The following is a 25,516-nucleotide window of genomic DNA, read 5'->3' as shown; positions in this document are numbered from 1 at the left end:
GATAGACCTCGCATATTACTCCAAAGAGAACCCTCTTAGATAATAAAAACAAATGCAATGGGACCTTTAGGCCTAAATGATAAGAAGGATTTAGCTGTTTTCATTTAATAAGACATGTAATAGTGTTTTGTTTTTAAATATATATGTGTATATCGTTGTCATGGTGATGACGTCAGACGCAGTATATAGAGAGGACTGTCTTGACACCATCACGTGGGAGGCCAGACGATGCGCGAAACGGCCGTTGCCTGTGGCCGAGCGAGTGCCCGCACCAGCGACCATGTTTTAACTTTGAATAAACAAGCTACAAAGAAAATTGCAAAGAGAATTCACCCGTCAGGACGTGTTCAGATGGAGCCTTCCAACAATCCACAAAAGTGGTCGTTTGTGGGGAAATGCGATTGTCGATCTCCCCAGGGACGGGCTTCTATAGCAGTAAAATACAAAAATGACAAAAATACTGTGAGATGACATGGGGCAGATGTGGGGTTTGACCCTCGTATGGTTGTATTGTTTAGCCATTGTATGATGGGGGTATTGTTTGTAGGATATGGCAGTGTGATTTGGGGACCGTTACTTATGCATTGTATGGTTATGCGTTATATGGCAGTATAATTTATGGCAGTGTTATACTTGGTATTACTTCAGTAGTTTATGGGATAATTGTAGGAGAATCTTTCAATGATAGGGACGATTTAACAGAACCGTGAGTCCAGAAAGCAGACAATTAAAGGGGGGTCTCTGTCCCATAGATATTGACAACCTATCCTCTGGATAAGTCATCATTATGAGATGGGGGGTGGTCTGACGCACAGCACCCTCCGTCATACAGCTGTTTTTGTGCCGCGGTGCTTGGAACAGTATATAGAACAAAAGCAGAAGGCTCTGTTTTTACTGCGTAGCTTCTAGTCCAGGTGTACTGTTCACTTGAATGGGAGCTGATGAGCTGCAGTACCCCAGCATGGCCACTACATGGTGTATGGAGCTGCCTGCCTCCAGCTTCGTACACCGTACAGCTTCCAACACAGCTCATTATTGGTGGTGCCAGGTGTCAGACCCCATCCAATCTGATAGCAATGACCTATCCTGAGGATAGGTTGTCAATATCTAAAGCCCGGAGAACCCCTTTAAATGGCGGTACAATCAGAGGCATAGCTACAGGGGGTGCAGAACTAGCAGTCACAACAGAGCCCAAGAGCCTAGAGCAGCCCAAAGACCACACTGCCACATAACAAGTATTATAGAAAGTGCATGGTTTGTTTGGGCCCTATCACAGATTTAGCACTGGGGCCCAGGATCTTCAAGTTATGCCTCTGGGTACAATACATCTGCCTGACTGTGGCCTAAATCCTACCACACCCTGAAGACACCCACCATAGAAGACTATGCAGGGATTTGTAGTCCACGGAAGCCATAAGGAATGTCTATACTTTTGTACTTAAAAAAATAATAATTTCTAAGATTGCCGCCTAATGATATTTTTTGAACACAGTTTGTCGGTATTATATACAGTAGCTATGGTCTAGAGGTATTCTATAAGCACTGTATGGCGGTACTATGTGAACACTGTGTGAATTTTGGCCATTGCTAAACTATAAGGCTGGAAAAAAAAGAGTTTTCCAAATTGTGAGACATCGTGATCGCAAGATTCAGCTTGAACCACATTTCAGTAAAAGTGAACCGGAAAATAATCCGACCCAGGCCTAGAACAAAACAGCATTTCTGCCATAACCAAGTTCTATTAAATTTCTATTACATTTGAGATAATTCCCTGGAAATAATGACTTGTGAGTTCGCCTTAGTCCATTGATACTGATACAACAAAAACTTGTGTTCTGGTAACCCCGGCAGCGAAGGTAGAGCGCAGCAGCCGCCTCGGATCGTGGCTCATTTGACAGCAGGATTTCAGTACAAAGGGAACAATATAAAGAAATCTTAACAGGTTATCTCTCCGAAAGCTTTACCTTTTTTAAATCTTGACAATTCCTGTAAGACAGTTGTGTTCGCACCTTCCCGGTGAGCAGCATGCACAAAGTCTTTCGGATTAGCAGGAATCCTTTGAATGCTGTTTGAGATGCAGCCTACTTCATTAGTGTCAAACATGGCTGCAGGGGAGGGGGGGCGCCACTGCACCAGCCGGCAGCGGAAACAGATGTAGCACGTTCCTGGCAGGCTTTCTGTACTGCCGCCTCTCAAAGACTTGCCTGATGCCTGCGTCTTACATCCCAGATGTAGCAAGCCGGTGTTTTTCTTTAGGAAAATTTTACCATCCCTGGGAGAATCTGCGGAAAACATGGCATCCCTGCGGTCTTCTTGGGTCAACTGGATTTTATGGACGGGTTCTTGTGTTCTTGGTAACTGCTGGGCTTTGCCACATGAGCATCTCATTGGATCCTGATCATTTGAGATGTTTGGTTTTAGAAAATATTTCACAGTGAGGATGATGAGGAGAGAGAGAGCAATGATCCCTGCAATAAAAATAAAGACCAGGATTAACATCCAAACTATAGTAGGTGCATATTAAATGCAATGGTAGACCCACCAGTAAACCCCTCTGCGACAGCTAATGATGGGCAGTGACCAGTAATAGATAGAGATGTGCAGTTCCAGTGCTTACTTCTGACACCGGAGCTCCTCAGGAACAGCTGACTGGTAGGGTTGTGGGATGTCAGGCCCCCTCCCATACTACATTCATCACTAATCTACTGCAGAACAGCCGATTGTCTGCGGTGCGGGGTGAAGGACCCTGAGGTTAGGCCATCAATATTGTGGAAAACCCCTTTAGGATTCAATGGTAGACCCACCAGTAGATGCATCTGCTAGGGCCAATGATGGGCAGCAACCAGCTCCATCCACTACACAGTGCCATCCCAGCGCTTACTTCGGACACCAGAGGTGTTCGGGAACAGTTGACTGGTGGGGATATGGGGTGTCGGACCTCTCCCGATCACATATTGATGGCTATTCTGCTACAGAACAGCTGACTGGTGGGGTTGTGGTGTATCAGACCCTGCTGCTGATGTATTGATGGATATTCTACTGGAGAACAGTTGATCTTCTGGGGTGAAAGGTGTCAGACCCTGAGGTTAAGCTGTCAATATTCTGTAAAACCCCTTTAAGATTAAATAAATATAAAAAAATTGAAAAGCAAGGAATGCTGAGAAGTACGGTTCAAAAGGGACATTCATGATGAAGGAAATAACTGGTTTCATTTGACTGGTGGAGCCTCCAGAGCGGCATTGTTGAGACATCCCTACAATGTTAAGGTACCCCTGGTTGTACAACAGGAGTATATCCATAGTGAATAGTTACTACTACTACTGAATATAATCTGGTGGGTACAAGGTACAAAGAAAGAAGTCTAAATCCCATCTGTTGAACATTTTCCCATCGATCTAAGGTCAGGAAGAGATATAAAAAATGGGGAATTTGCACAATGTTTTGCATTTTCAATTTCTAAACTCAATGTCATATTGTATCAATGGACGTACCTATGATGACCAAGATTGATATGAGAAGACCCTCTCTGGTCGACCCTCTCTCCTTCCCCCTGGTTATGACTGTGATGTTATAAGATTTGGATCCACAGTTCCCGTCCGTCAGCTGCAGCAGAGATATGACCTTTGAGTTGCTGGAATAACGACATCTAAGACCGCTTCTGTTTTTCAGGATTCGTGTTGCGGAATGTGTATAATTCCGTAAAAATTTTGCCAAATGGTGAAGTTCACAGCTGCAGTTCCAAGAGTTCTGTCCCAAGTTTAAGAGGGTGAGATGGGGCAAGAAAGCGAAGACATCTGTCAGTCTTGTCAGTCTGTTTTTGGACAGGTCAAGTTCCTTGAGTTGCTGGAGGCTTTGAAAAGTCCCTTCGTGAATGAAACTGATAAAATTCCTGGACAAATCTAAGTGCTGTAGACGATGAAGATCAGATCCAAGGCTGTCATGTGTCAAGTTTGTGATCTGGTTCCTGTTTATCTCCAGTCTGATAAGACGTTCTGTGTTCCCAAACCAAGTCCCATCAATGCTACCAAAGTAATTACTGTTCAGCTGCAGAGTTTCAAGATTCTGTAGGCTGAAGAAGGTCCCATTAGTGATGGATGTGGATGATATCTGGTTATGGTCCAAGATTAAGGTCCGCAGTTTGGTGAGGTTGGTGAAGGCTCCATTTTGGATCTTCTTGATTTTGTTGCCACTTAAGCTAAGCAGAGTGAGGTGAGCGAGATGAGAGAAGTTCTTAATTCCGATAAATGATACATCTCCTTCTGTGATAATCAGAACCTTGGTGGTTCTAGGAAGAGCTGTAAAATGACAGAGTATAGTAATAAAATACCTGCTCAAGTCAAGTCATACCCTGACAGTGCCCCTAGCTACAGCTCCAGCTATACCCATCTAGCCCAATTTTAGAAGGTGATCTCCCCAACCGCTATATACCACTACTACCCATTTTCGTTTTTCAAAATTTCAATATCTTTAAAGGGGTTTTATGATCTGTGAAAAATGTTTCAAAGGGTCAGAATGGCTTTAATACAAAAATTTAATAATCACCTCACCAATCCTCCGCCAATCTCCTTCTGATGCTTCCTAGGATCTCCACGGGTTTCTACTTTTTGGTAATTCTTGACGCTGGAAATATGGCCATTCACTGACTAAAGCCGGTCACCACTGTGATCAGTGATTGGTTGTGGTGAGAGGAACCAGAAGGCAGAGACTGATGGGAAACCCGGGAAGAGTCAGAAATTAGTGAGGGACGCTGTGGGAGACCCAGTCCACACATACACATGCCATGCTCATCCAGACCCAGAGCCATGAGGTGAGACGTGCTGGCCGGACTAAGGTCCACATAAGGCCAGGCATGAGATTGGTAATTAGAGTAAAGCTATCATTCCATTAGCCTCGTTAGTGTCTCGGGGCCTCAACTAAGCCATTGTTCTCCCAGCCACTACTGCCATTATGTGGACGGTGACGAGTAGACCCAGTGGTGCCGTTCCCACAGGGGGTCTCACGTGTAGTCTCAGGTGAGGGTAGAGAAAGCCGGACCTCCCCAGCCACACTCCTGAATGGCTAAACCACGCCCTCATCGCCGGCCGAAAAAAAGGGTGGGGGGGTAGAACTTTCAGAAGGTAAGGTGGGCTGGGGGCAGACAGGGTGCTTCTCTCCCCCTCAGTCAGCCACAGGGAGCCATGTCTGCGGCTCTACTGACTGGAGGAGAGAGAAGTCTTGGTCAGTTAACCCCTTAAGGACCAGGCTCATTTTCACCTTAAGGACCAGGCCATTTTTTGCAAATCTGACCAGTGTCACTTTAAGTGCTGATAACTTTAAAACGCTTTTACTTATACAGGCCATTCTGAGATTGTTTTTTCGTCACATATTGTACTTCATGACACTGGTAAAATAAAGTCAAAAAAATTAATTTTTTTGCATAATAAAATACCTAATTTACCAAAAATTTGGAAAAATTAGCAAATATCAAAGTTTCAGTTTCTCTACTTCTGTAATACATAGTAATACCCCCAAAAATTGTGATGACTTTACATTCCCCATATGTCTACTTCATGTTTATAGCATTTTGGGAATGATATTTTATTTTTTGGGGATGTTACAAGGGTTAGAAGTTTAGAAGCAAATTTTGAAATTTTTCAGAAATCTTCAAAATCCCACTTTTTATGGACCAGTTCAGGTTTGAAGTCACTTTGTGAGGCTTAGATAATAGAAACCTCCCAAAAATGACCCCATTCTAGAAACTACACCCCTCAAGGTATTCAAAACTGTTTTTACAAACTTTTTTAACCCTTTAGGTCTTCCACAAGACTTCATGGCAAAAAGACATACATTTTAAGAATTTTGATTTTTGGGAAAATTTTCCAATATAATCAATTTTTTCCTGGAAAAAAACAAGGGTTAACTGCCAAACAAAACTCAAAATGGGTTGCCCTGCTTCTGTAGTTTGCAGAAATACCCCATATGTGGTCGTAAACTACTGTTTGGCCGAACGGGAGGACATAGAAGGAGGGGAACACCATATGGGTTTTGCAAGGCAGATTTTGCAGGACTGGTTTTGTTTATACCATGTCCCATTTCAAGCCCCCCCTTGTACCCCTAGAATAGAAATTGCAAAAAAGTGACTCCATCTAAGAAAGTACACCCCTCAAGGTATTCAAAACTGGGTTTACAAACTTTGTTAACCCTGTAGGTGTTCCACAAGAGTTAATGGCAGATGGAGAAACAATTTAGAAATTTCTATTTTTTGGAAAATTTTCAATTTTAACCCATTTTTTACAGCAATAAAGTAAGGGTTAACAGCCAAACAAAACTCAAAATGGGTTGCCCTGCTTCTGTAGTTTGCAGAAATACCCCATATGTGGTCGTAAACTACTGTTTGGCCAAACGGGAGGACATAGAAGGAGGGGAACACCATATGGGTTTTGCAAGGCAGATTTTGCAGGACTGGTTTTGTTTATACCATGTTCCATTTCAAGCCCCCCCTTGTACCCCTAGAATAGAAATTGCAAAAAAGTGACTCCATCTAAGAAAGTACACCCCTCAAGGTATTCAAAACTGGGTTTACAAACTTTGTTAACCCTGTAGGTGTTCCACAAGAGTTAATGGCAGATGGAGAAACAATTTAGAAATTTCTATTTTTTGGAAAATTTTCAATTTTAACCCATTTTTTACAGCAATAAAGTAAGGGTTAACAGCCAAACAAAACTCAAAATGGGTTGCCCTGCTTCTGTAGTTTGCAGAAATACCCCATATGTGGTCGTAAACTACTGTTTGGCCAAACGGGAGGACATAGAAGGAGGGGAATACCATATGGGTTTTGCAAGGCAGATTTTGCAGGACTGGTTTTGTTTATACCATGTTCCATTTCAAGCCCCCCCCTTGTACCCCTAGAATAGAAATTGCAAAAAAGTGACTCCATCTAAGAAAGTACACCCCTCAAGGTATTCAAAACTGGGTTTACAAACTTTGTTAACCCTGTAGGTGTTCCACAAGAGTTAATGGCAGATGGAGAAACAATTTAGAAATTTCTATTTTTTGGAAAATTTTCAATTTTAACCCATTTTTTACAGCAATAAAGTAAGGGTTAACAGCCAAACAAAACTCAATATGGGTTGCCCTGATTCTGTAGTTTGCAGAAACACCCCACATGTGGCCGTAAACTACTGTACGGACACACGGTAGGGCGTAGAGGGAAAGGTGCGGCGTGTGGTTTTTGGAAAGCAGATTTTGCTGGACTAATTTATTTACACCATGTCCCATTTGAAGCCCCCCTGATGCACCCCTAGAGTAGAAACTCCATAAAAGTGACCCCATCTAAGAAACTACACCCCTCAAGGCATTCAAAACTGGTTTTACAAACTTTGTTAACCCTTTAGGTGTTCCACAAGAGTTATTGGCAAATGGAGATGAAATTCGAGAATTTACATTTTTTGTCAAATTTATTATTTGCTCCATTTTTTCCAGTAACAAAGCAAGGGTTAACAGCCAAACAAAAGTCTATATTTATTGCCCAGATTCTGTAGTTTGCAGAAAAACCCCCCATATGTGGCCGTAAACTACTGTACGGGCACACGGTAGGGCGTAGAGGGAAAGGTGCGGCGTGTGGCTTTTAGAAGGCAGATTTTGCTGGACTGGTTTATTTACACCATGTCCCATTTGAAGCCCCCGTAGAGTAGAAACTCCATAAAAGTGACCCCATCTAAGAAACTACACCCCTCCAGGTATTCAAAACTGGTTTTCCAAACTTTGTTAACCCTTTAGGTGTTCCACAAGAGTTATTGGCAAATGGAGATGAAATTCGAGAATTTAAATTTTTTGCCAAATTTTTTATTTACTCCATTTTTTCCAGTAACAAAGCAAGGGTTAACAGCCAAACAAAAGTCTATATTTATTGCCCAGATTCTGTCGTTTGCAGAAACACCCCATATGTGGCTGTAAACTACTGTACGGGCACACAGTAGGGCGTAGAGGGAAAGGTGTGGCGTGTGGCTTTTAGAAGGCACATTTTGCTGGACTGGTTTATTTACACTATGTCCCATTTGAAGCCCCCCTGATGCACCCCTAGAGTAGAAACTCCAAAAAAGTGACCCCATTTTAGAAACTACGGGATAGGGTGGCAGTTTTGTTGGTACTATTTTAGGGTACATATGATTTTTGGTTGCTCTATATTACACTTTTTTTGAGGCAAAGTAACAAAAAATTGCTGTGTTGGCACAATTTTTATTTTTTGTTATTTACAACATTCATCTGACAGGTTGGATCATGTGGTACTTTTATAGAGCAGGTTGTCACGGACGCGACAATACCAAATATGACAACTTTTTTTGGTTGTTTGTTTCAGTTTTACATAACAAAGCATTTGGAAAAAAAAATGATTCTTTAGTGTCTCCACATTCTGAAAGCCATAGTTTTATTTATTTTTTGGGCAACTGTCTTGTGTAGGGGCTAATTTTTTTCGGGATGAGATGACTGTTTGATTGGCACTATTTTGGGGTGCATATGACTTTTTGATCGCTTGCTATTACACTTTTTGTGATCTAAGGTGACAAAAAAATGGCTTTTTTTACACCGTTTTTATTTTTTATATTTTACGGTATTCACCTGAGGGGTTAGATCATGTGATATTTTTATAGAGCAGGTTATTACGGACGCAGTGATACCTAATATATATACTTTTTTTTATTTATGTCAGTTTTACACAATGATTTCATTTTTGAAACAAAAAAAATCATGTTTTAGTGTCTCCATAGACTGAGAGCCATTGTTTTTTCAGTTTTTGGGCGATTATCTTAGGTAGGCTCTCATTTTTTGCGGGATAAGATTACGGTTTGATTGGCACTATTTTGGGGTGCGTATGACTTTTTGATCGCTTGCTATTACACTTTTTGTGATCTAAGGTGACAAAAAATGGCTTTTTTTACACAGTTTTTATTTTTTATTTTTTACGGTATTCACCTGAGGGGTTAGATCATGTGATATTGTTATAGAGCAGGTTATTACGGACGCAGTGATACCTAATATATATACTTTTTTTTTATTTGTCAGTTTTACACAATGATTTCATTTTTGAAACAAAAAAAATCATGTTTTAGTGTCTCCATAGTCTGAGAGCCATAGTTTTTTCAGTTTTTGGGCGATTATCTTGGGTAGGGTATGATTTTTGCGGGATGAGATGGCGGTTTGATTGGCACTATTTTGGGGTGCGTATGACTTTTTGATCGCTTGCTACTACACTTTTTGTGATGTAAGATGACAAAAAATGGCTTTTTTTACACCGTTTTTTTAATTTTTTTTTTACGGTATTCACCTGAGGGATTAGGTCATGTGATATTTTTATAGAGAAGGTTAATACGGACGCGTCAATACCCAATATATAAATATTTTTTTTATTTATTTAAGTTTTACACAATGATTTCATTTTTGAAAAAAAAAAAAAATGTTTTAGTGTCTTCATAGTCTGAGAGCCATAGTTTTTTCAGTTTTTGGGCGATTGTACTATGTAGGGGCTCATTTTTTGTGGGATGAGGTGACGGTTAGATTGGTACTATTTTGGGGGGCATACGCCGTTTTGATCGCTTGGTGTTGCACTTTTAGTGATGTAAGTTGACAAAAAAGGCTTTTTTATACACAGTTTTTATTTTTTATTTTTTATGGTGCCTATCGGATGGGGTGGATCATGTAATATATTTATAGAGCCGTTCGTTACGGACGCAGCGATACCTAATATGTGTGTTTTTTCTTTTTTTTTCAATTTTTTATTAGAAAATCAGGGGAATGGGGCTTTTTTTTTTTTTTTTTTACTTGAAACTTTATTTTTTTATTCCAAACACTTTTTTTTTTAACTTTTTTTTAAACTTTATTTCTATCCCACTCTGATCCCCTCTGCAATGCATTACAATACATCTGTATTGTAATGCATTGCCTGTTAGTGTATGACACTGAGTCATACACTAACTGGTTGCCTAGGAGACCCAGCCTGAGGCTGGATCTCCTCGGCTCCCGTAGAAGGCAGTTCCCGATGCCGTGCAGGGCATTGGGCAGCCTCTGCACGGCATCGGGCTGCCTTGTCACGCATCGGGTCCCCGCCACAGCAGCGCGGGGACTCGATGCGATCACTCACCTGCCGCAAACAACTTCTATGTCGCGGTCCGCGCGGACCGCGGCATAGAAAGGGTTAATCCGCCGGCATCGCTGTAAACAGCGATGCCGGCGGATACAGCAGGGGCCCGGCTACCAGGGACTGCCGGACCCCTGCAGTGATCGGGTGCACACCGCTCCGGTGCCCGCCCGATCATCCTGCCGTACATGTAAGGCGGAATGCATTCTGGCAATGCATCCCCCGCCGTACATGTACGGCGTTCTGCGCTAAGGGGTTAATATGTTGCTGCAGCTCACGCTCAGATAGCACAATGCTGCTGTCTGAGCATGAGCTACTGAAAAGGAGGACAACCCTGCGACCATCAGGGCCCTGAGCCGCACGTAGGACAGGGAGTCTAAAAGCCAGACTGTCCGGCCTAAAACTGGACCTCTGACCACCCTAGGTGAGGGGCTCTGCCTCAGCGAAATACATCCACTACAGCACAGTTAGCACTGGTAGAGATGTTTCCAGGGGGATGGGGTAAAACCCGGGGACGTCACTTGGGTACTTAGGACACTGACTAGGGGATGATGAGAGTGTTCCTGGTTGGAGCTGGATCTATACGCTTAGGTCGTGGTGTGAGTGGTTTGGATAAGCATCAGCTGTGACTGCAAAATATACCGTAGGGTGATACTATGGCTGTGAGCCAACCTAAAACTTTGGGAGACATGGGATAGAGCCTGGTACGGGGCAGTGGAACTACAGGTCAGGATATCATGGACTGGGTGTCCCGCCCAAGCGTCCCGGGGGGCAGCTCATCCAGGCCGACTATCTGCGTTTGCTGTGTAACTGTGGACAAAATAATTAAGAAGTTGTCCTGCCTAGGTGATTAATACGACCCACCACCCTAGATCCTCGCACCTTTCATGGGCTGTTCCTGGCTGAGCTGCAATACCAGACACAGTCCAAAGACAAGAGGGGCGCTGTTTCTGGAAGAAAGCAGCTACAATTTTCTATTTGTATCAATCCCCTTTAAGGCATGAATGCAAATGCTCTTCTAGGATGTTTTCGGCACTAGGAAACAACCTTCATTCTCGGCATATGTATTTTATTTTGGACAAATGAAAGCCGTTAATGGTTTTCAGTTTGTAGTGAAGAAAATGACTTGTAATCAGATAGAAATCACATCTCCTCAGTATGTTCATTTAGGAAACAGCAAAAAATAGACTGGCATTAAAAATCCGGCTTCAGCAGTAATGCGCCCAGACGCCAGTCGTGTATAAGCCGCTGCACCAACTGTACTAATGACGCCACAGATTGTTTTTTAAAGACATAGAAATAAGTCATTAAGTGGAAGCCGTGCGCTCCCGAAAACGCTAAATGTCCGTATGTAATTGGTAAAAAGTATCTCTCTGCGGAACGTGCTGCCTGCAGCCAACAGGCAGACTAGGCAGGCAGACAGGAGGCAATCTGCAAAATATGTAGCATAAAGTTTATAATGCCCAGCGCCGCACGGCGCCAGGTATATTAGGAGCCCGACAATAGTCATGAAAATGCAGCTTATGCTATGCCATGGGGAAACTATGATGAGAGTTATTTCTGAGTAATTATAGTCGGAGGATCTCTCCTGCAGCTAAAACCTGGATCAGATCAAGCAGTTTTGGGAAACTATCAAACTATAACCATTAACACCAGCATTGACACCCCCCACCCCCACTATGGACAGGGAAGAACATGTACTGGAGGGTAATAGGGAAAATAGAAGTGACAGTAACAGGCCCTCATTCCTGGAGGAGTACATAGGTCCCAGATACTGTATACTTAGAGGGGTTATGCCATGATTCATGTGAAAAAGATTAGAATCGGACACCATGACAATCTCTTTTTAGCAAAGCTAGAACCAGCCCTGTACCTCACATGGATCCATGGATCTCCTCATTGATTGCTCCAATTGCTCTGCTAGATTCTCTTCAGACTGGCAGTTCAGGGGATGTGTCCTTTCTGCTGCAGCTCTCATGTTATCACAGTTCAGGGGGCCTTTCCTTTCTGCCGCAGCTCTCTCCTTATCACAACCAGGGGACATGTCCTTTCTTCTGCAGCTTTCTTCGTGTCACAGCTCATTGCGGACAAGAATAGGACATGTTCTATTTTTTTCCGGCACCGCAGACCGGAAGATCGCGGGCGCTCTCCGGAAATGCGGATGCGGAAACACATAGTCCCTTCTGTCCCTATAGAAAATGAATGGGTCCGCACCCGTTCCGCGGACCCATTTATATGGACGTGTGAATGGAGCCTAACTCTGTGGTGCTATATATGGATGAATGATACTTAGGATGAAATGGAAAGTAGTCTGTCATCTGGTAAGTGCTGCTTAGTAAGGAAAGAAGGTGAACACTTCAGTAATTAAGTGGTTAATATAACGAATTCTAGAAAATATTGTTAATAATACAAGGTCAAGATAAAAAAATAAACACAAATGACATACACATAACACAAAAAGTTAGGGATATTTGGTTTTTGGGTGAAATTTCAGGATGAACCTAAAATGCCCTCTAACCTTTACAGGTGAACTTAATGGGACGTTCTCTAACCTTCTGAATGCACATGTCCAACTGTTTAATGTTTCAGTACTTTTTGCACAACTTGCTGTTCTCTAATGAGGAGCTCAACAACAAAATTCACAACAGGTGTTTAGAATTAGAATTGGTATTTAAACAGTCCTCCTCATCACGCTGTTCACATTTTGACATCATGAGACCAAGATGACACCTAACAATTGAAGAACAGTACCTCGCCATTGCGAGGCTTCAAGCAGGATGTTCTCAGACGGAAGTGGCCACTGAGCTTACAGTGTCACACAGAGTCATCAGCAGGTTGTATCAGAGATACAGAGAGACTGGAAGAGTCACGGAAAAGCAGAGGAGTGGACGTTCTTTGGCCTATCCCACACTGATGACCGCTTCATTGTGAACAATGCCCTGCAGAAACGGATGATGAATGCCACACAACCTTTGGTGGTGGCGGTCTTACAGTGTGGGCAGGTGTGTCTAGTCAATACAGAACTGCCCTACACTTTGTGAATGGTACAGTGACAAGTCCATACTACTTGAATAATATCATTATTTCAGTCATTGTGCCTCTGCATGAACAACACAATTTCATCTTGATGGAGGACAATGTGCCAGCTCATTGAAGTCGCATCATTAGAGAATGGCTGCTGGAGACTGGGGGACCTCAAGTGGAGTGGTCTACACTTTCTCCAGATCTGAATCCCATTGAAAACCTCTGTACCCAAGAACCTTAATGACCTAAGGGGCCACCCTTCAGGAAGAGTGGAATTGTGAACAGCAGGAGACGTCGTTGTCAAGCTGTAATTGATGCTCAAGGCCACATGACAAGTTATTGAGACACTGACCTTTTAGTGGCAGTATACCCACCACTGGTGTTGGCTTTTGTTTCAATAAATTGTTTGAGACAAGGAAATCACCATTGCTGCTTCTACCTAAATGCTCGACTTTCATGATATAATATCACTGGAGCCAGAACTTTTTACGTTTCCATAAATTTCACCCGAAAGCCAACTATCCCCAACTTTTTGTTAGTAGTGTATTTCATGCTGTAAGGCTTCATCCATATCTGTGTTGTAAAGGACGCACTGGATCCGTTGCGTGATGGACTGTAATGGCGTCTGTCAGGGTTTCGATCATAGGAGCAGAAATTTACTGAACAAAAAAGCACTGCTATAAATCCTTCCAGATCCTTGCAGCAGAAAAGACACTCCCCTTGAGCTGTCAGCTTGATATAAATCTAGCAGAGCAATGAATGTGGAGATCTCTGGATCCATGTGAGGTACAGGGCTGGTTCAAGACCAGAGGTTGTCATGTACTGTATGATGTATGATTTAGATTTTTTACATTAATCATGGGATGATCCATTTAACCCTTTTGCAGTTCTCTACAGAAATCTGACATTTGACGATTTCCACGGCTAGATTCATTACTGGTAGATCCATGCAGGTCGCCGACAGGACTCTTACCTATTATAGACGGGAGTCCTTGACAGACAGTGGCCTCTTCTGAACACACCGCGCAGGAAGAAGGACAGCTTTCCACCGAATAAAAGCATGTGCTGAGCAGGAGAAGGACGACACCTGGAAGACACATCGTAGTCACAGTTCAGAAAGTGCTAATGGTTGATTAGGGCCCGGAGGACGTTGTCACGTCCCTCTCCTCCAGAAACGAATCCGTGTGGACTCATTATTCATGACGGGGCTTTGGAGACGAGAGAGCACTACATCATGTAGTCCGATCCCTGCACCATTAGTAGAAGGACTAGATGGTTCTATGTCCAAGAATTATCATAGCTACAATCCAGAGACTATTTAAAGGGCAACTCCACTTCTAACAAATTTACAATTTTTATGTCTCCATGAGATGGTGGCATGTCATTTGCTTTATTTCTTTTGCACTGATTTGACACACATCATGGCTTTTGTCTGTATTCCTATCCAGAGTTCCTTTTAAAATTCAGCTGGTCGCCCTTGGAAACAGACTGCAGTTGCATGCGTCAGATAGTCATGTGACCTAGCAATGTCACATGCTCTGTATCAGCTCTTCCTATGACAAATCTGATGGGTAATTAGTAGGGTGTCACGGCTGTGTCACGGTCTTGTTGTTGTGCGCAGTGGCACGCTGCCGTGCATGCGGTTAACTGGGGCAACGTGTTGTTTCTGCATGTGTGTGAACTGCTCCTGATTCCCCTGTTCTTTCCCAGTCTGGTGTGTATGGGGTTAATGTGTGGTGCTAGGTGTCTGCTGGGTGTGGCCTCGTGGCTCTTCATATTCTGGTGTTGTAAGTAAGAGGTCAGTTGTCCTCCAGCCTTGGTGTGTGCTGGAGTTATGCTCTAGTCTGGCTTATTCCATCTGCCCAGTGCTTGAGGACCACCTTGTGGAACATCAAGGTCTTTAGCAATGTTTCTCCTTTGTTATACCGGTGTCTCCTTCCCTTCACTACCCTACGTTATGTGTGGTGTTGTTTGTATGGGTAGGTGTTATGTCTGGTTGTTGTTACATGTCTGGTGGTGTTTGTTGTCCAGCATGTTTGCTAGACATTCCCCTGACTATCTGTGTGTCCTCCAGGAAGGGGGTGTCAGGGTTCCCCGGAGGGGGAACTACAAGTCTGTATGCAGCTCCGCCTGGGGCCGCCATGTATCCTGTTTGCATGGGGGTCCAGGCAGTAACTGGTGTGCTGTATACCTGGGTGTGGTTGTCTGTACTGTGTCCTGTATGGTGTGTGGGCACTAGGACTTATGCACAGGTTCCAGTTGTGGTGGCTGCGGCAGGTAAGTCTGTTGTTCGGTGCGCTTACCTGCCAATCCACTTGCTGTATACAGTCTCCACAGTTTCTTTGCAGCTAGGTCGGTGGAGACTACTGTTTATCCGTGTCTGGAATGAACAGATCTTCTCAGCCCTTTCTCTTTTTGAGGGATTAAGTTCCTGGGTATGAGCCGTCCTACCACCCAGGTCCGCTCATACGGGTAGGAGTTAGGGCAAGGGTTAGGGAAGTAATAGGAGGTGACCTGCTCCCTTATCCCAGCCTCAGGCCTAGTTACTTATCCACCGGGTCTGCATTGTATGGTGGGTAGTTTCCCCCACTCTCCACTGTGACATAGGGAATCTGTGACCAAAATCCAAGGCTGACGTATACCGTGGATGTCCAGTTTGGTGTGACTTTTATGTTGTTTAGAGTTTTAATTTAAAGGGGTTCTCCTGGTATTTATATTGATGACCTGTCCTCAGGATAGGTCATCAATGTTAGATCGGTGGGGTCCTGGTGTTAGATGACGCTGGCGCTCTGTAGCACAACTCCCCCCATCCTGACTTCTTTGACTTCACCGTACATTGGTCATGTGGCCTAGTTGCAGCTCAGCCCCATTCAAGTCAATGAGGCTAAACTGCAATATCAAATGTAATGATCCAGAGTGCCATATCCCTCCGCACCCTGCTACTGTCTCCTATGGGCTAACACAGTGTCATCTTATGCATTTATTGCAGGTCCTATACAATGTGCATTGCTATTCCTATGTAACTGTTAATGTTCTTGTAATGTACCTGGTTCACCAGAAGGTGGCAGCAAGCATGGCAGAGCTACATTTGCAGAGGATGGAGACTTCTTTCCATTCTAATTCTCCCTCTAAGGAGGGGAGGGTTCTAGTTAGAGGTCAGTGGAGAGTACCCCCTGGTAGGGGAAAGAAGCTGGTCCACGTCCCTGCTGGACGTATCTTGCCTAAGCCAGCTAAAGCACCTTCAACTCTGCTGGATATTAAGGCCACAGCTTGGAGCTTCTGAAGCCAGGAGGAAAAGATCACTGGTACTGACCTAGAGTCAGACTACAGAGAGAAGTTGCAGTTAAAGTAAGAAGCAAAGTTCTACAGAAAGCTTGTCAGCACAGCAGAGCCAGAGAGCAACAGATGTAGCAGAGTTGAGTTTGTTTGCCTGCCAGAGTTAATGCTAACGCCTGCAGCGAACCAAGATAAAGTCTGTAAACCGTTTGTAGAGACGTTTATGCAGAGTAAAGCTGTTTTCCAACTTCATCATAAGGTCTGGACTCAATTTATTTCTACATCCCCTTCATCAACAACCCCCCTTTTAAATGCTTTGGAGCCAATGCCTAGGATACAGAGTATCCAGGTAGGAGCACCGTGACATGTGCACCAACATTAAGGGACATTTAGGCCACCCTACACCACTCTGGCATTCCTACACCTAGGTACCATTCACTGTATCCCTAAAAGGGCCCCTGTGCCCTTGTTGCTTCATTGCAACTGACATCACAAAAACAAGTGCTTTTTCCTCTTAAAGGGCCCTAGGGGAAGGTACGCGCTGCACAAACACAGCCACTATACAATGTATGGTGGTGTGCTTGTAAAAACTGGCAGGAGCCGGATGCACTCCCCAGAGCTCTGGTGAGCGCTGCAAGTTCCTGAAGCAGCTAATTGATGGACTCGGACCCCCGCTGATGTGATAATGATAACATCCTGAGGATAGGTCATCATTATCCATTCCTGAATAACCCCTTTAACTTGGGCAACCCCTTTGAGCCATACTTGCCAACTCTTCTGGAACGTACGGGAGGTTTCGAGAAAAAAGGGAGTCCTCCCGCAGGTGGTAAATCTCCCACAAAGCCCCAGTATGGCTGCTTTCTCCCAGGAGGAAGCCCTCCATGAGCTCTAACTGTATGTGGAGCCAGGATGCTGCGTCATTAGATGGTGTCCCGGCACCCATATGTGCTCTGAAGTGAAGTGATGCATCACAAAAAGGAGAGAAACCTTTTTGAAAGCGGTGGGATCTAGCAAAAGGGGCATAGCTATAATGCTTTGCCCACCAGACTCATGCCGGCTGACTGCTAAAGGTCGGCAAGTGTGCTTTAAGGGGTGACTATGTACAGTGAGAGGGATGAGAGGGGAAGATTGGCTCCTAGGAACACCTGCCATGATGGGTAAAGGACTCCTTGAGTCACTGGTCAGATCACACACAAACATTAGCCCTATGAGAACTAATATGGCTGACAGGAAGTGGCTTCTAACAGGAAGTACCTGACAGGAAGTCACTTCCTGTACCAAAACTAAAAGGCTGGAGATGTCAGGAGTGCTGTGCATATCCATTAATGGTGTTAAACTGGTGTAATAGTGTAAACTGGTGTAAAGGAAAACTGGCTTAGTTGCCCATGGCAACCAATCAGATTGAGGAATCTAATTGGTTCCTTTACATCAGTGTTGATAAATCTCTGCCTAAGTGTTCCTGTCTGGCGGTGCCCGTTACCTAAATGCTTTTTTCATAGACTTCTTGGCAAATATTTTTGATGCTGACTACAACTAAAAATGCAGATGCCCTTTAAATACTGTAATGGATAATATATGACAATGCAATATTATCACTCACATTGTTACTTCTCTGTCTTCCGTTATCTCACAGGGAAGGCCGGAGTTCTCAGAAGTTGTGTCTAAGTTAGAAGAATGTCTCTGCAACATTGAGGTAATTGTCCTAGGATGATTTTAGAAACCTTAAAGTTTTCCAGGATTGACAGATGTACTCATGTAGTTGCTTACCTCATGTACATCTTCCTCATGCTCTCTCTTTTTCAATTTGCACCTGTTTCCCCATGTAAAGCAATCTTTCTGTTTTGTTTCCTTCCTGTATGTAGCACTTCCTGTTCCTGTTTCCAATCAATCCCATGATGCACTTCTCCTTTCTCTGCCACAGCTCCAGCACCGCCCAGCTAGTTTATAGCTCCTCCCACCCAGCTAGTTACATAGGCACTCCCCTATCACTGCCCCGCCCATAGACATGACATCACAGGAAATAAGAAAGAGATGCATGGACAGGGTCATGTGACCACAGCCCAGAACTGAAAGGACATTAAAGAAATATATTACACAAATACAGCTGCCTTCAAAAAGGGTTTTAAAGGATGTTGATGCAAAGCAGAAAACCTCTTTAAAGTGAGTTTCCGCCTTTCATCATCATGTCGTTTTAGGTCAACAGCCCATGGAGCTGATTTAATCCAGATTTATAAACTTCAACTTTTTAAAAAGTCACAAAAGTTGTTGCCATCTAACTCCAGTAAATGGGCGGTGTAAAAAGTGGTGACTATAGAGAAGGTTCCTTATAGGCTATGGACACCTTCGGGGAATTTTTTTTATGATTGCCTCTTATTCATTTTGAGCTAAAAATAATTTTTTCAGTTGGTCTTTATTAAAAATGTTCAGCCATTTCTGAGTGCAGGGGTTAAAGATCAGTCTATTTGCAAGCTGTTTTTTTTTATTGTCTGTCAGCTGATTGCTCATGTGTAGCTCTCATCTCTGATCTCCTGCCCCCATAAAAACTCAATGTAGCTCAATTCTTATCAAACTGATAAGAACATGACTTAAATAAGTGCATATGAGGTCAGGAGATCAGAAATAAGAGCTACACATGAGCTCTCAGATGACGGGAGTCAAAGAAAACTGCAACAGCTTGAAAACCGACTGTTTTTTAAACCATCTATGGCTGAACATTTCAACAAACACCAATTCAAAAAGATGATTTTTAGCCCAAAATGAGTAAAATGCAATCATAAAAAAAATTCGCCCAAAAGTATAAATATCTTTTAAAGGGGTATTCCCATCTGGACATTTATTGCATACGGATAGCATATCCCATAATTGTCCTGCAGTTGCCGGTCCCACCTCTGTGGCCCTCACGTGAACGGAAAGCGGTTTTTGTTTTGCAATAGGCATAGAGGCTGGACTCGCACCTATAGGACATTTATGGCATATCCTAATATGCCCTAAATGTCCAGATGGGAATACCCCTTTAAACAGAAGCTGGAGATAAGCGGCTGCCAGGTCCCTCTTGTGCCACCTATCACTAGTGGGAATAAAGATTATAGATAACGTCTCTGAGGGCCCTGTGTGGCTTGTGCACCGGGGGCCCAGGACATCTGGATGGAAGCGTCACCTTTCACCGCCATGGTCCCGTCACGTCTCAGGCCTGATAGATTCCTACATTACTAGCGGGAGGACATCATTTTTAGATATTTCTTGATAAATGAGGTTCTTTATTGCTTCCTCCTCCTCCTTGTATTACCAGCATTATCAGAGATTGTTTGTATGAAACACGGCGAAATTGACAGCAGAGGCGGCTCAAGAAAATCCAGTGGCGGGCGCAGTGTCAGGGCGGATAAATAATCTCAGGTGGATCGCCGCGGCTTACTACAAATTGTGTATTTTGTTAGCGTCTGCGGCGCCTGATGAATATAGTCTGAGGTCTCCGTACAAGCCACATACATCACGTCGCGGGACGACGGAGCAGCGCGGGGCACATTAACCACTGCTATGACTATTAAACAGCCGCCATTCCCATTACACCAGACACATTGATTATGCGTGGTGACTGCCGGCTCGGGTGTCCTAATGACAGTGCCACCTGCTGATATTATACAAGGAGATGGATGAGAACGCTTTCCGCAAATCTGATCTCATTAACTACGACTTCGATATGCTTAGAATAGGGGCCTTTTCTCTAAAACTATAAAAAAAAAAAAAAAAAAGAGGTCGCTGAGCCCAGAAAACCACTCTAAGGGGTTATGCCACGATTGACACAAAAAAATTAAAATCGGACATCATATAGTACACGTCAACCTCTTTCTAACAAAGCTAGAACCAGCCCTGTACCTCACATGGACCCAGAGATCTCACCATTCATTGCTTTGCTACATTTATATCAAACTGGCAGCTCAGGGTGTGTCCTTTCTGCTGCAGCTCAGGGGACGTGTCCTTTCTGCTGCATCTCTCTCCCTATCACTGCTCATAGGCAGCTGAAGGATGGAGCTTAGCGTGTGCGACCACCTCATTGAGGTGGACGGAGAAATATATATTTTTTTAAAGATACATTTTATTGAATAACTCACTGGCTATGCGAAATTTTTAATTACATGCAATTATAAAAGTACTTAGGTCCAGGTGCTGGTTTGAAAACGGCAGAATATTCTTCGGGGGACAATCCCTTTAAAGGGGGTTTGTGGTTCTTATATGCCACTTTCAAAATAGCTGGACGCATCTCAGGAGGTTACACATTTTTAAAACTCCTATGGGCCCAGCCACCATGGAGGCCAGCTCTTTTTCCTATAGCATGCAAGCACGGCCACCACTGCTGGATTGCAGGGTGGTTGTAACTATGGAAACGAGGAAGCAATATGGATAATAAAAATACATTAGTGTCTTGTATTACTTTTCTCTACATGATAAATTCTATTTGCTAAGGTGAGACAACCCCTTTAAGATGCAGCTGGCCGGACTGTCTCAAAGCGTGGAAGGGTGTGTTAGCCATGGTCTCTCTCAAAGTAGCAAAGCCTCTCTGCCATAAACGTGCACATCACCTTGCTGACTGACTCCAGTGCACGGCCTTATCGATTCGGGACCTTCTGATTTCTCTTTCTCTGAAGCCCCTTTGTCTCTCATTGAAGAGACACAGTGGGGTATGGAGACTTATATTCAGGCAATGTTCCCTGAGAAAATAAAGTAGTTTACAACAGAAAGACCAGAGACCTCATCTGTAGACGGCACTGGTTCTGGGTTCTTACTCTGAAAAACTTCTTCCCATAGTGCATCCTGGTGCAGTCTCTTCCCCAGGTAAGTGACGCAACCACCCATTCTTCCACCTTAAGTAACATGATTCATCAGACCAGGCCTTCTTCTTCCATTGCTCCATGGTCCAGCTGTGATGCCCATTGTAGGTAATTTTGGTGGTGGACAGGGGTCAACATGGGCACTCTGCTCACACAGCACCATATACCGTAAGCTGCCATGATCTGACACCATTTTATCTTGGCCAGCGGTAATTTTTTAAAGCAATTTGCTCTACTCTTGCTCTTCTACTCTTGTATCTATTTGGTCAATAGATACAAATTTTACTGTAGGCCACGGGACTACAGGCCCCAAACATTAGGCATTCACAGGACAGAAAAGATCAAGTGATTATGTGGCTGGAGGTATATTACACGGTCAATGGATATCAATTTTACTAAAGGCCAGTACAAATACAGGTCAAAGACATGTTTAACCTCTTAAGGACACATGACGTATCGGTACGGCATGTCCTGGTACACAGGGTGTACCAATACGTCATGTATGGTTCCGATCGGAACCCGATGCCTGCTCAAATCATTGAGCAGGCAGCTTGGCTAAATGTGCCGGGGGGTCCTTTGACCCCCTCATGTCGGCGATCACAGCAAACCGCAGGTCAATTCAGACCTGCGGTTTGCTGCAGTTTTGGAAGTTTCTGATCCCCGCAGTCTGTCACCGTGGGGATCAGAAACTTCAAATAAGCTTTATTTTAATGTTTAAACCCCCCCCCTGCTGCCCTCTTATCTGCCGTTGGGCGCAGCGGGGGGGGGGGGGGGTGTGTGCGGGGAGTGCGGCAAGGAGGGCGGGCATGCGGTGCTTGGGGGGGCGGGCAGGCATGCGATCATCCGCCCGCCCCCTCTCTCAGGATAGCCGAGCGGTTTGCAGAGTGTCAACACATTGCTGACACTCTTCTTGAAACGCCTGACATCCGTGCTGGCACAGATGCCATACGTTTAACCCCTGCCATGCCGCGGTCCGTAGGGACTTCTGTATGGAAAAGGTTAAGAGGGAGGGAGCTCCCTCTCCCATCGGTGGCTGCTCTGCCTTTTCAGCCCCCGATGGGAGAGGGAGGGGGCCCCCCTCCCTCCCCATCATCCACTGCTCTGCTGTGGCAGCGAGTGATGGTTATCATGGCAACCAGACGCCGTCACAGGCTGTCCATGGTACTGATCAGAGGCTGTCCATGGTGCTGATTAGACTTCTGCTAAAGGCAGAAGTCTAATCAGACTTTGTAAAAAGTGAAAATACAGTACAGTACACTATATAGTGTACTGTACTGTATTATACAGGCATCAGACCCACTGGATCTTCAAGAACCAAGTGGGTCTGGGTAAAAAAAAAGTAAAAATCAAAAAACATATTTGTCACTGATTAAAAATGAAAAAAATAAAATTCCCTACACATGTTTAATATCACCGCGTCCGTAACGACCTGATCTATAAAACGGTCATGTTACTTTACCCACACGGTGAACGCCATAAATGAAAAAAAAAATAACTATGATGAAATTGAAATTTTGCCCACCTTACTTCCCAAAAAAGGTAATAAAAGTGATCAAAAAAGTCGTATGTAAGCCAAAATAGTACCAATCAAACCATCACCTCATCCCGCAAAAATGAGACCCTACCTAAGATAATCGCCCTAACACTGAAAAAACTATGGCTCTCAGAATATGGAGACACTAAAACCAGATTTTTTGGTTTTTGTTTCAAAAATAAAATAATGATGTAAAACTTACATAAATAAAAAATAGTATACATTTTAGGTATCGCCGCGTCCGTAATAACCTGCTCTATAAAAATATCACATGACCTAACCCCTCAGGTGAATACAGTAAAAAAAAAAAAACGTTGTAAAAAAGCAATTTTTTGTCACCTTACATCACAAAAAGTGTAATAACAAGCGATCAAAAAGTCATACGCACCCCAAAATAGTGCCAATCAAACCGTCATCTCATCCCGCAAAAATCATACCCTACCCAAGATATTTGCCCAAAAACTGAAAAAACTATGGCTCTCAGACTATGGAGACACTAAAACATGATTTTTTTTTTTCAAAAATGAAATCATTGTGTAAAACTAAAAATAGTATACATATTAGGTATCGCCACGTCCGTGACAACCTGCTGTATAAAAATATTACATGATCTAACCCCTCAGGTGAATACCGTAAAAACCACGGTGATGGACCATGTAATTGAACCATGTGATGTGACATCACCACAGGTCCTTTAGCAGGCAGCTCATGATTAAAGAAGTAAGAAGAGATCAGCAACTACGTGATCAAGAGGAGGAGGTGAGTACATTTTTTTTTATTTTTAATCCCTCAATCCACATTTTGCTTAGCATTCTGTATTGAGAATGGTATTATTTTCCCTTATAACCATGTTATAAGGGAAAATAATAATAATCTGGTCCCCATCCCGATTGTCACCTAGCAACCATGCGTGAAAATCGCACCGCATCCGCACTTGCTTGCGGATCCTTGCGATTTTCATGCAGCCGCATTCACTTCTATGGAGCCTGCGTTGCGTGAAAAATGCACAATATAGAGCATGCTGCGATTTTCACGCAACGCACAAGTGATGCCATCTCTATTCATGAATTCCACCCCCATTGTCACAACGTAATCAATATCCGGGGTGTATAGTACATACCATATGTGCTCCCTGTGCAGCTGCATACCGGCCCAGTAGATAAGGGGAGGACACTAGAAGATACTTCATGCTACATAACGGGGGCGCTCTGTAGGAAAGCTACTGCAGAGCAATAGATCCATATACCGTACAGCGCTGTCTGATATATATATATGGGGCCATTAATATGACACATTTATAAGATTCCTATCTAAATATCATATAGAATCTATCATTCATCTCCTGTCGCTGTGGCACAGATGACGGAAACAATAAAAAAGAAAAGAAAAAAGAAAACCCTGGCAGGAAGATTCCGGTGATAGACAGAAACATCTCGATACATTATTGCTGCCGGCTGTAATTTATAACGTGTCCCCAGCGTGAACAGGTGAATGGCGCTCAGCCATAAAAATGAATCTCTCACGCGAAGAGCGGCGACGTTAAATGAAGGGACACAGAACCGGCTAACGGTCGAATTAGGCGAGCTGAAAAATCTCTTTCATTTTCCCCCTCGTTTTTCATGACCGCCTCTTCTTCTCGGATAGATTTCAGTTCCGTTCTGTTTGGCCGACTGATCAGTTTATTTATTCAGGCGGACGATCGTTAGATAACGATTCTCCATCACCGGGGTGATCATTATTTCAGCGGTGCTACCTGAGGCCGCGACCGCTCGCCTGTGCTCGGCGCACACACAGAGTCTCTTAAAGGGATCATTGTTTTCAGATTTCTATAGAATTCTCCTTTTCTTACCCGATGAGCAATGAAATTCCTAACGTGGTTGTCCAGTATTTTACTACTGATGGCCAATCCTCAAGAAGATGAGTAGGAGACCGACCCCCCCCCCCCCCCCCCCCCACATCAATCAGCTGTTTTGGGGCAGCGCCGGAATTTGGTGCTGAAACTACACGGCTCTGCCCATTGTGTAGTGGATGGTGCTGGTTACCATTCACTTCTCCGGGAGCAGCGCTGCGGTGACCACCTGGGTCCATTATACAATGGACGCACTTGTGTAGTTCCAGCACCAACTGCCGGTTCTGGGACTGATAGATGGGGTGTCGGACCCCTACCAGATAGATATTGATGTTCTATCCTTAAAGGGGTTGTCCCATTAAAAAATATTTTTCATGCCCGAACCTGGATCTGAATACTTTTATAACTGAACACAAATACGTATAGCCACTGTCTCTGTATAGCGCCACCTGCTGTTTGTTCATTTTCTTAGAACCATCAGTGAGGTGGTCGCATATGCTCAGTTTTATCCTTCAACTGCCACTAACCGTATCTACTGTAGCAGAAAGGACACGCCCCCTCAGCGGTGATAGTAGAGAGCTGCAGCAGAAAGGTCAAACTCCCTGAGCTGCGATAGGAAGAAAGCTGCAGCAGAAAGGACATGCAACCTGAGCTGTGATAGGAAGAAAGCTGCAGCAGAAAGGACATGCAACCTGAACTGTGGTTGGGAGAGAGCTGAAGCAGAAAGGACATGCAACCTGAGCTGTGGTACGGAGAGAGCTGCAGCACAAAGGACCAACCCCTAAGCTGTGATAGGGACAGAGCTACTGCAGAAATAACACACCCCCTTTGCTGTTATAGGGACAGAGCTGAAGCAGAAAGGACATGCCCCCTGAGCTGTAATAGCAAGAGAG

General features: G+C 43.9%; 1 protein-coding gene across 3 annotated transcripts in view; it reads left to right on the top strand.

Annotated features, from left to right (window-relative positions):
• LOC122943020 (serine/threonine-protein kinase TNNI3K) overlaps positions 1-25,516 on the top strand; it is a 228,599-nt gene that overhangs the window by 180,299 nt on the left and 22,784 nt on the right. For all 3 annotated transcript variants that reach the window (XM_044300379.1, XM_044300378.1, XM_044300377.1), the window contains one exon: positions 18,048-18,107. In XM_044300379.1, the coding sequence (XP_044156314.1) occupies positions 18,048-18,107 (60 nt within the window). The remainder of the gene's footprint in view (positions 1-18,047; positions 18,108-25,516) is intronic.

This window comes from Bufo gargarizans, chromosome 7, assembly GCF_014858855.1.
Source record: "Bufo gargarizans isolate SCDJY-AF-19 chromosome 7, ASM1485885v1, whole genome shotgun sequence".
In the NCBI taxonomy this organism is placed as follows: Eukaryota; Metazoa; Chordata; class Amphibia; order Anura; family Bufonidae; genus Bufo; species Bufo gargarizans.
This window is presented reverse-complemented; position numbering and strand designations above follow the sequence as displayed.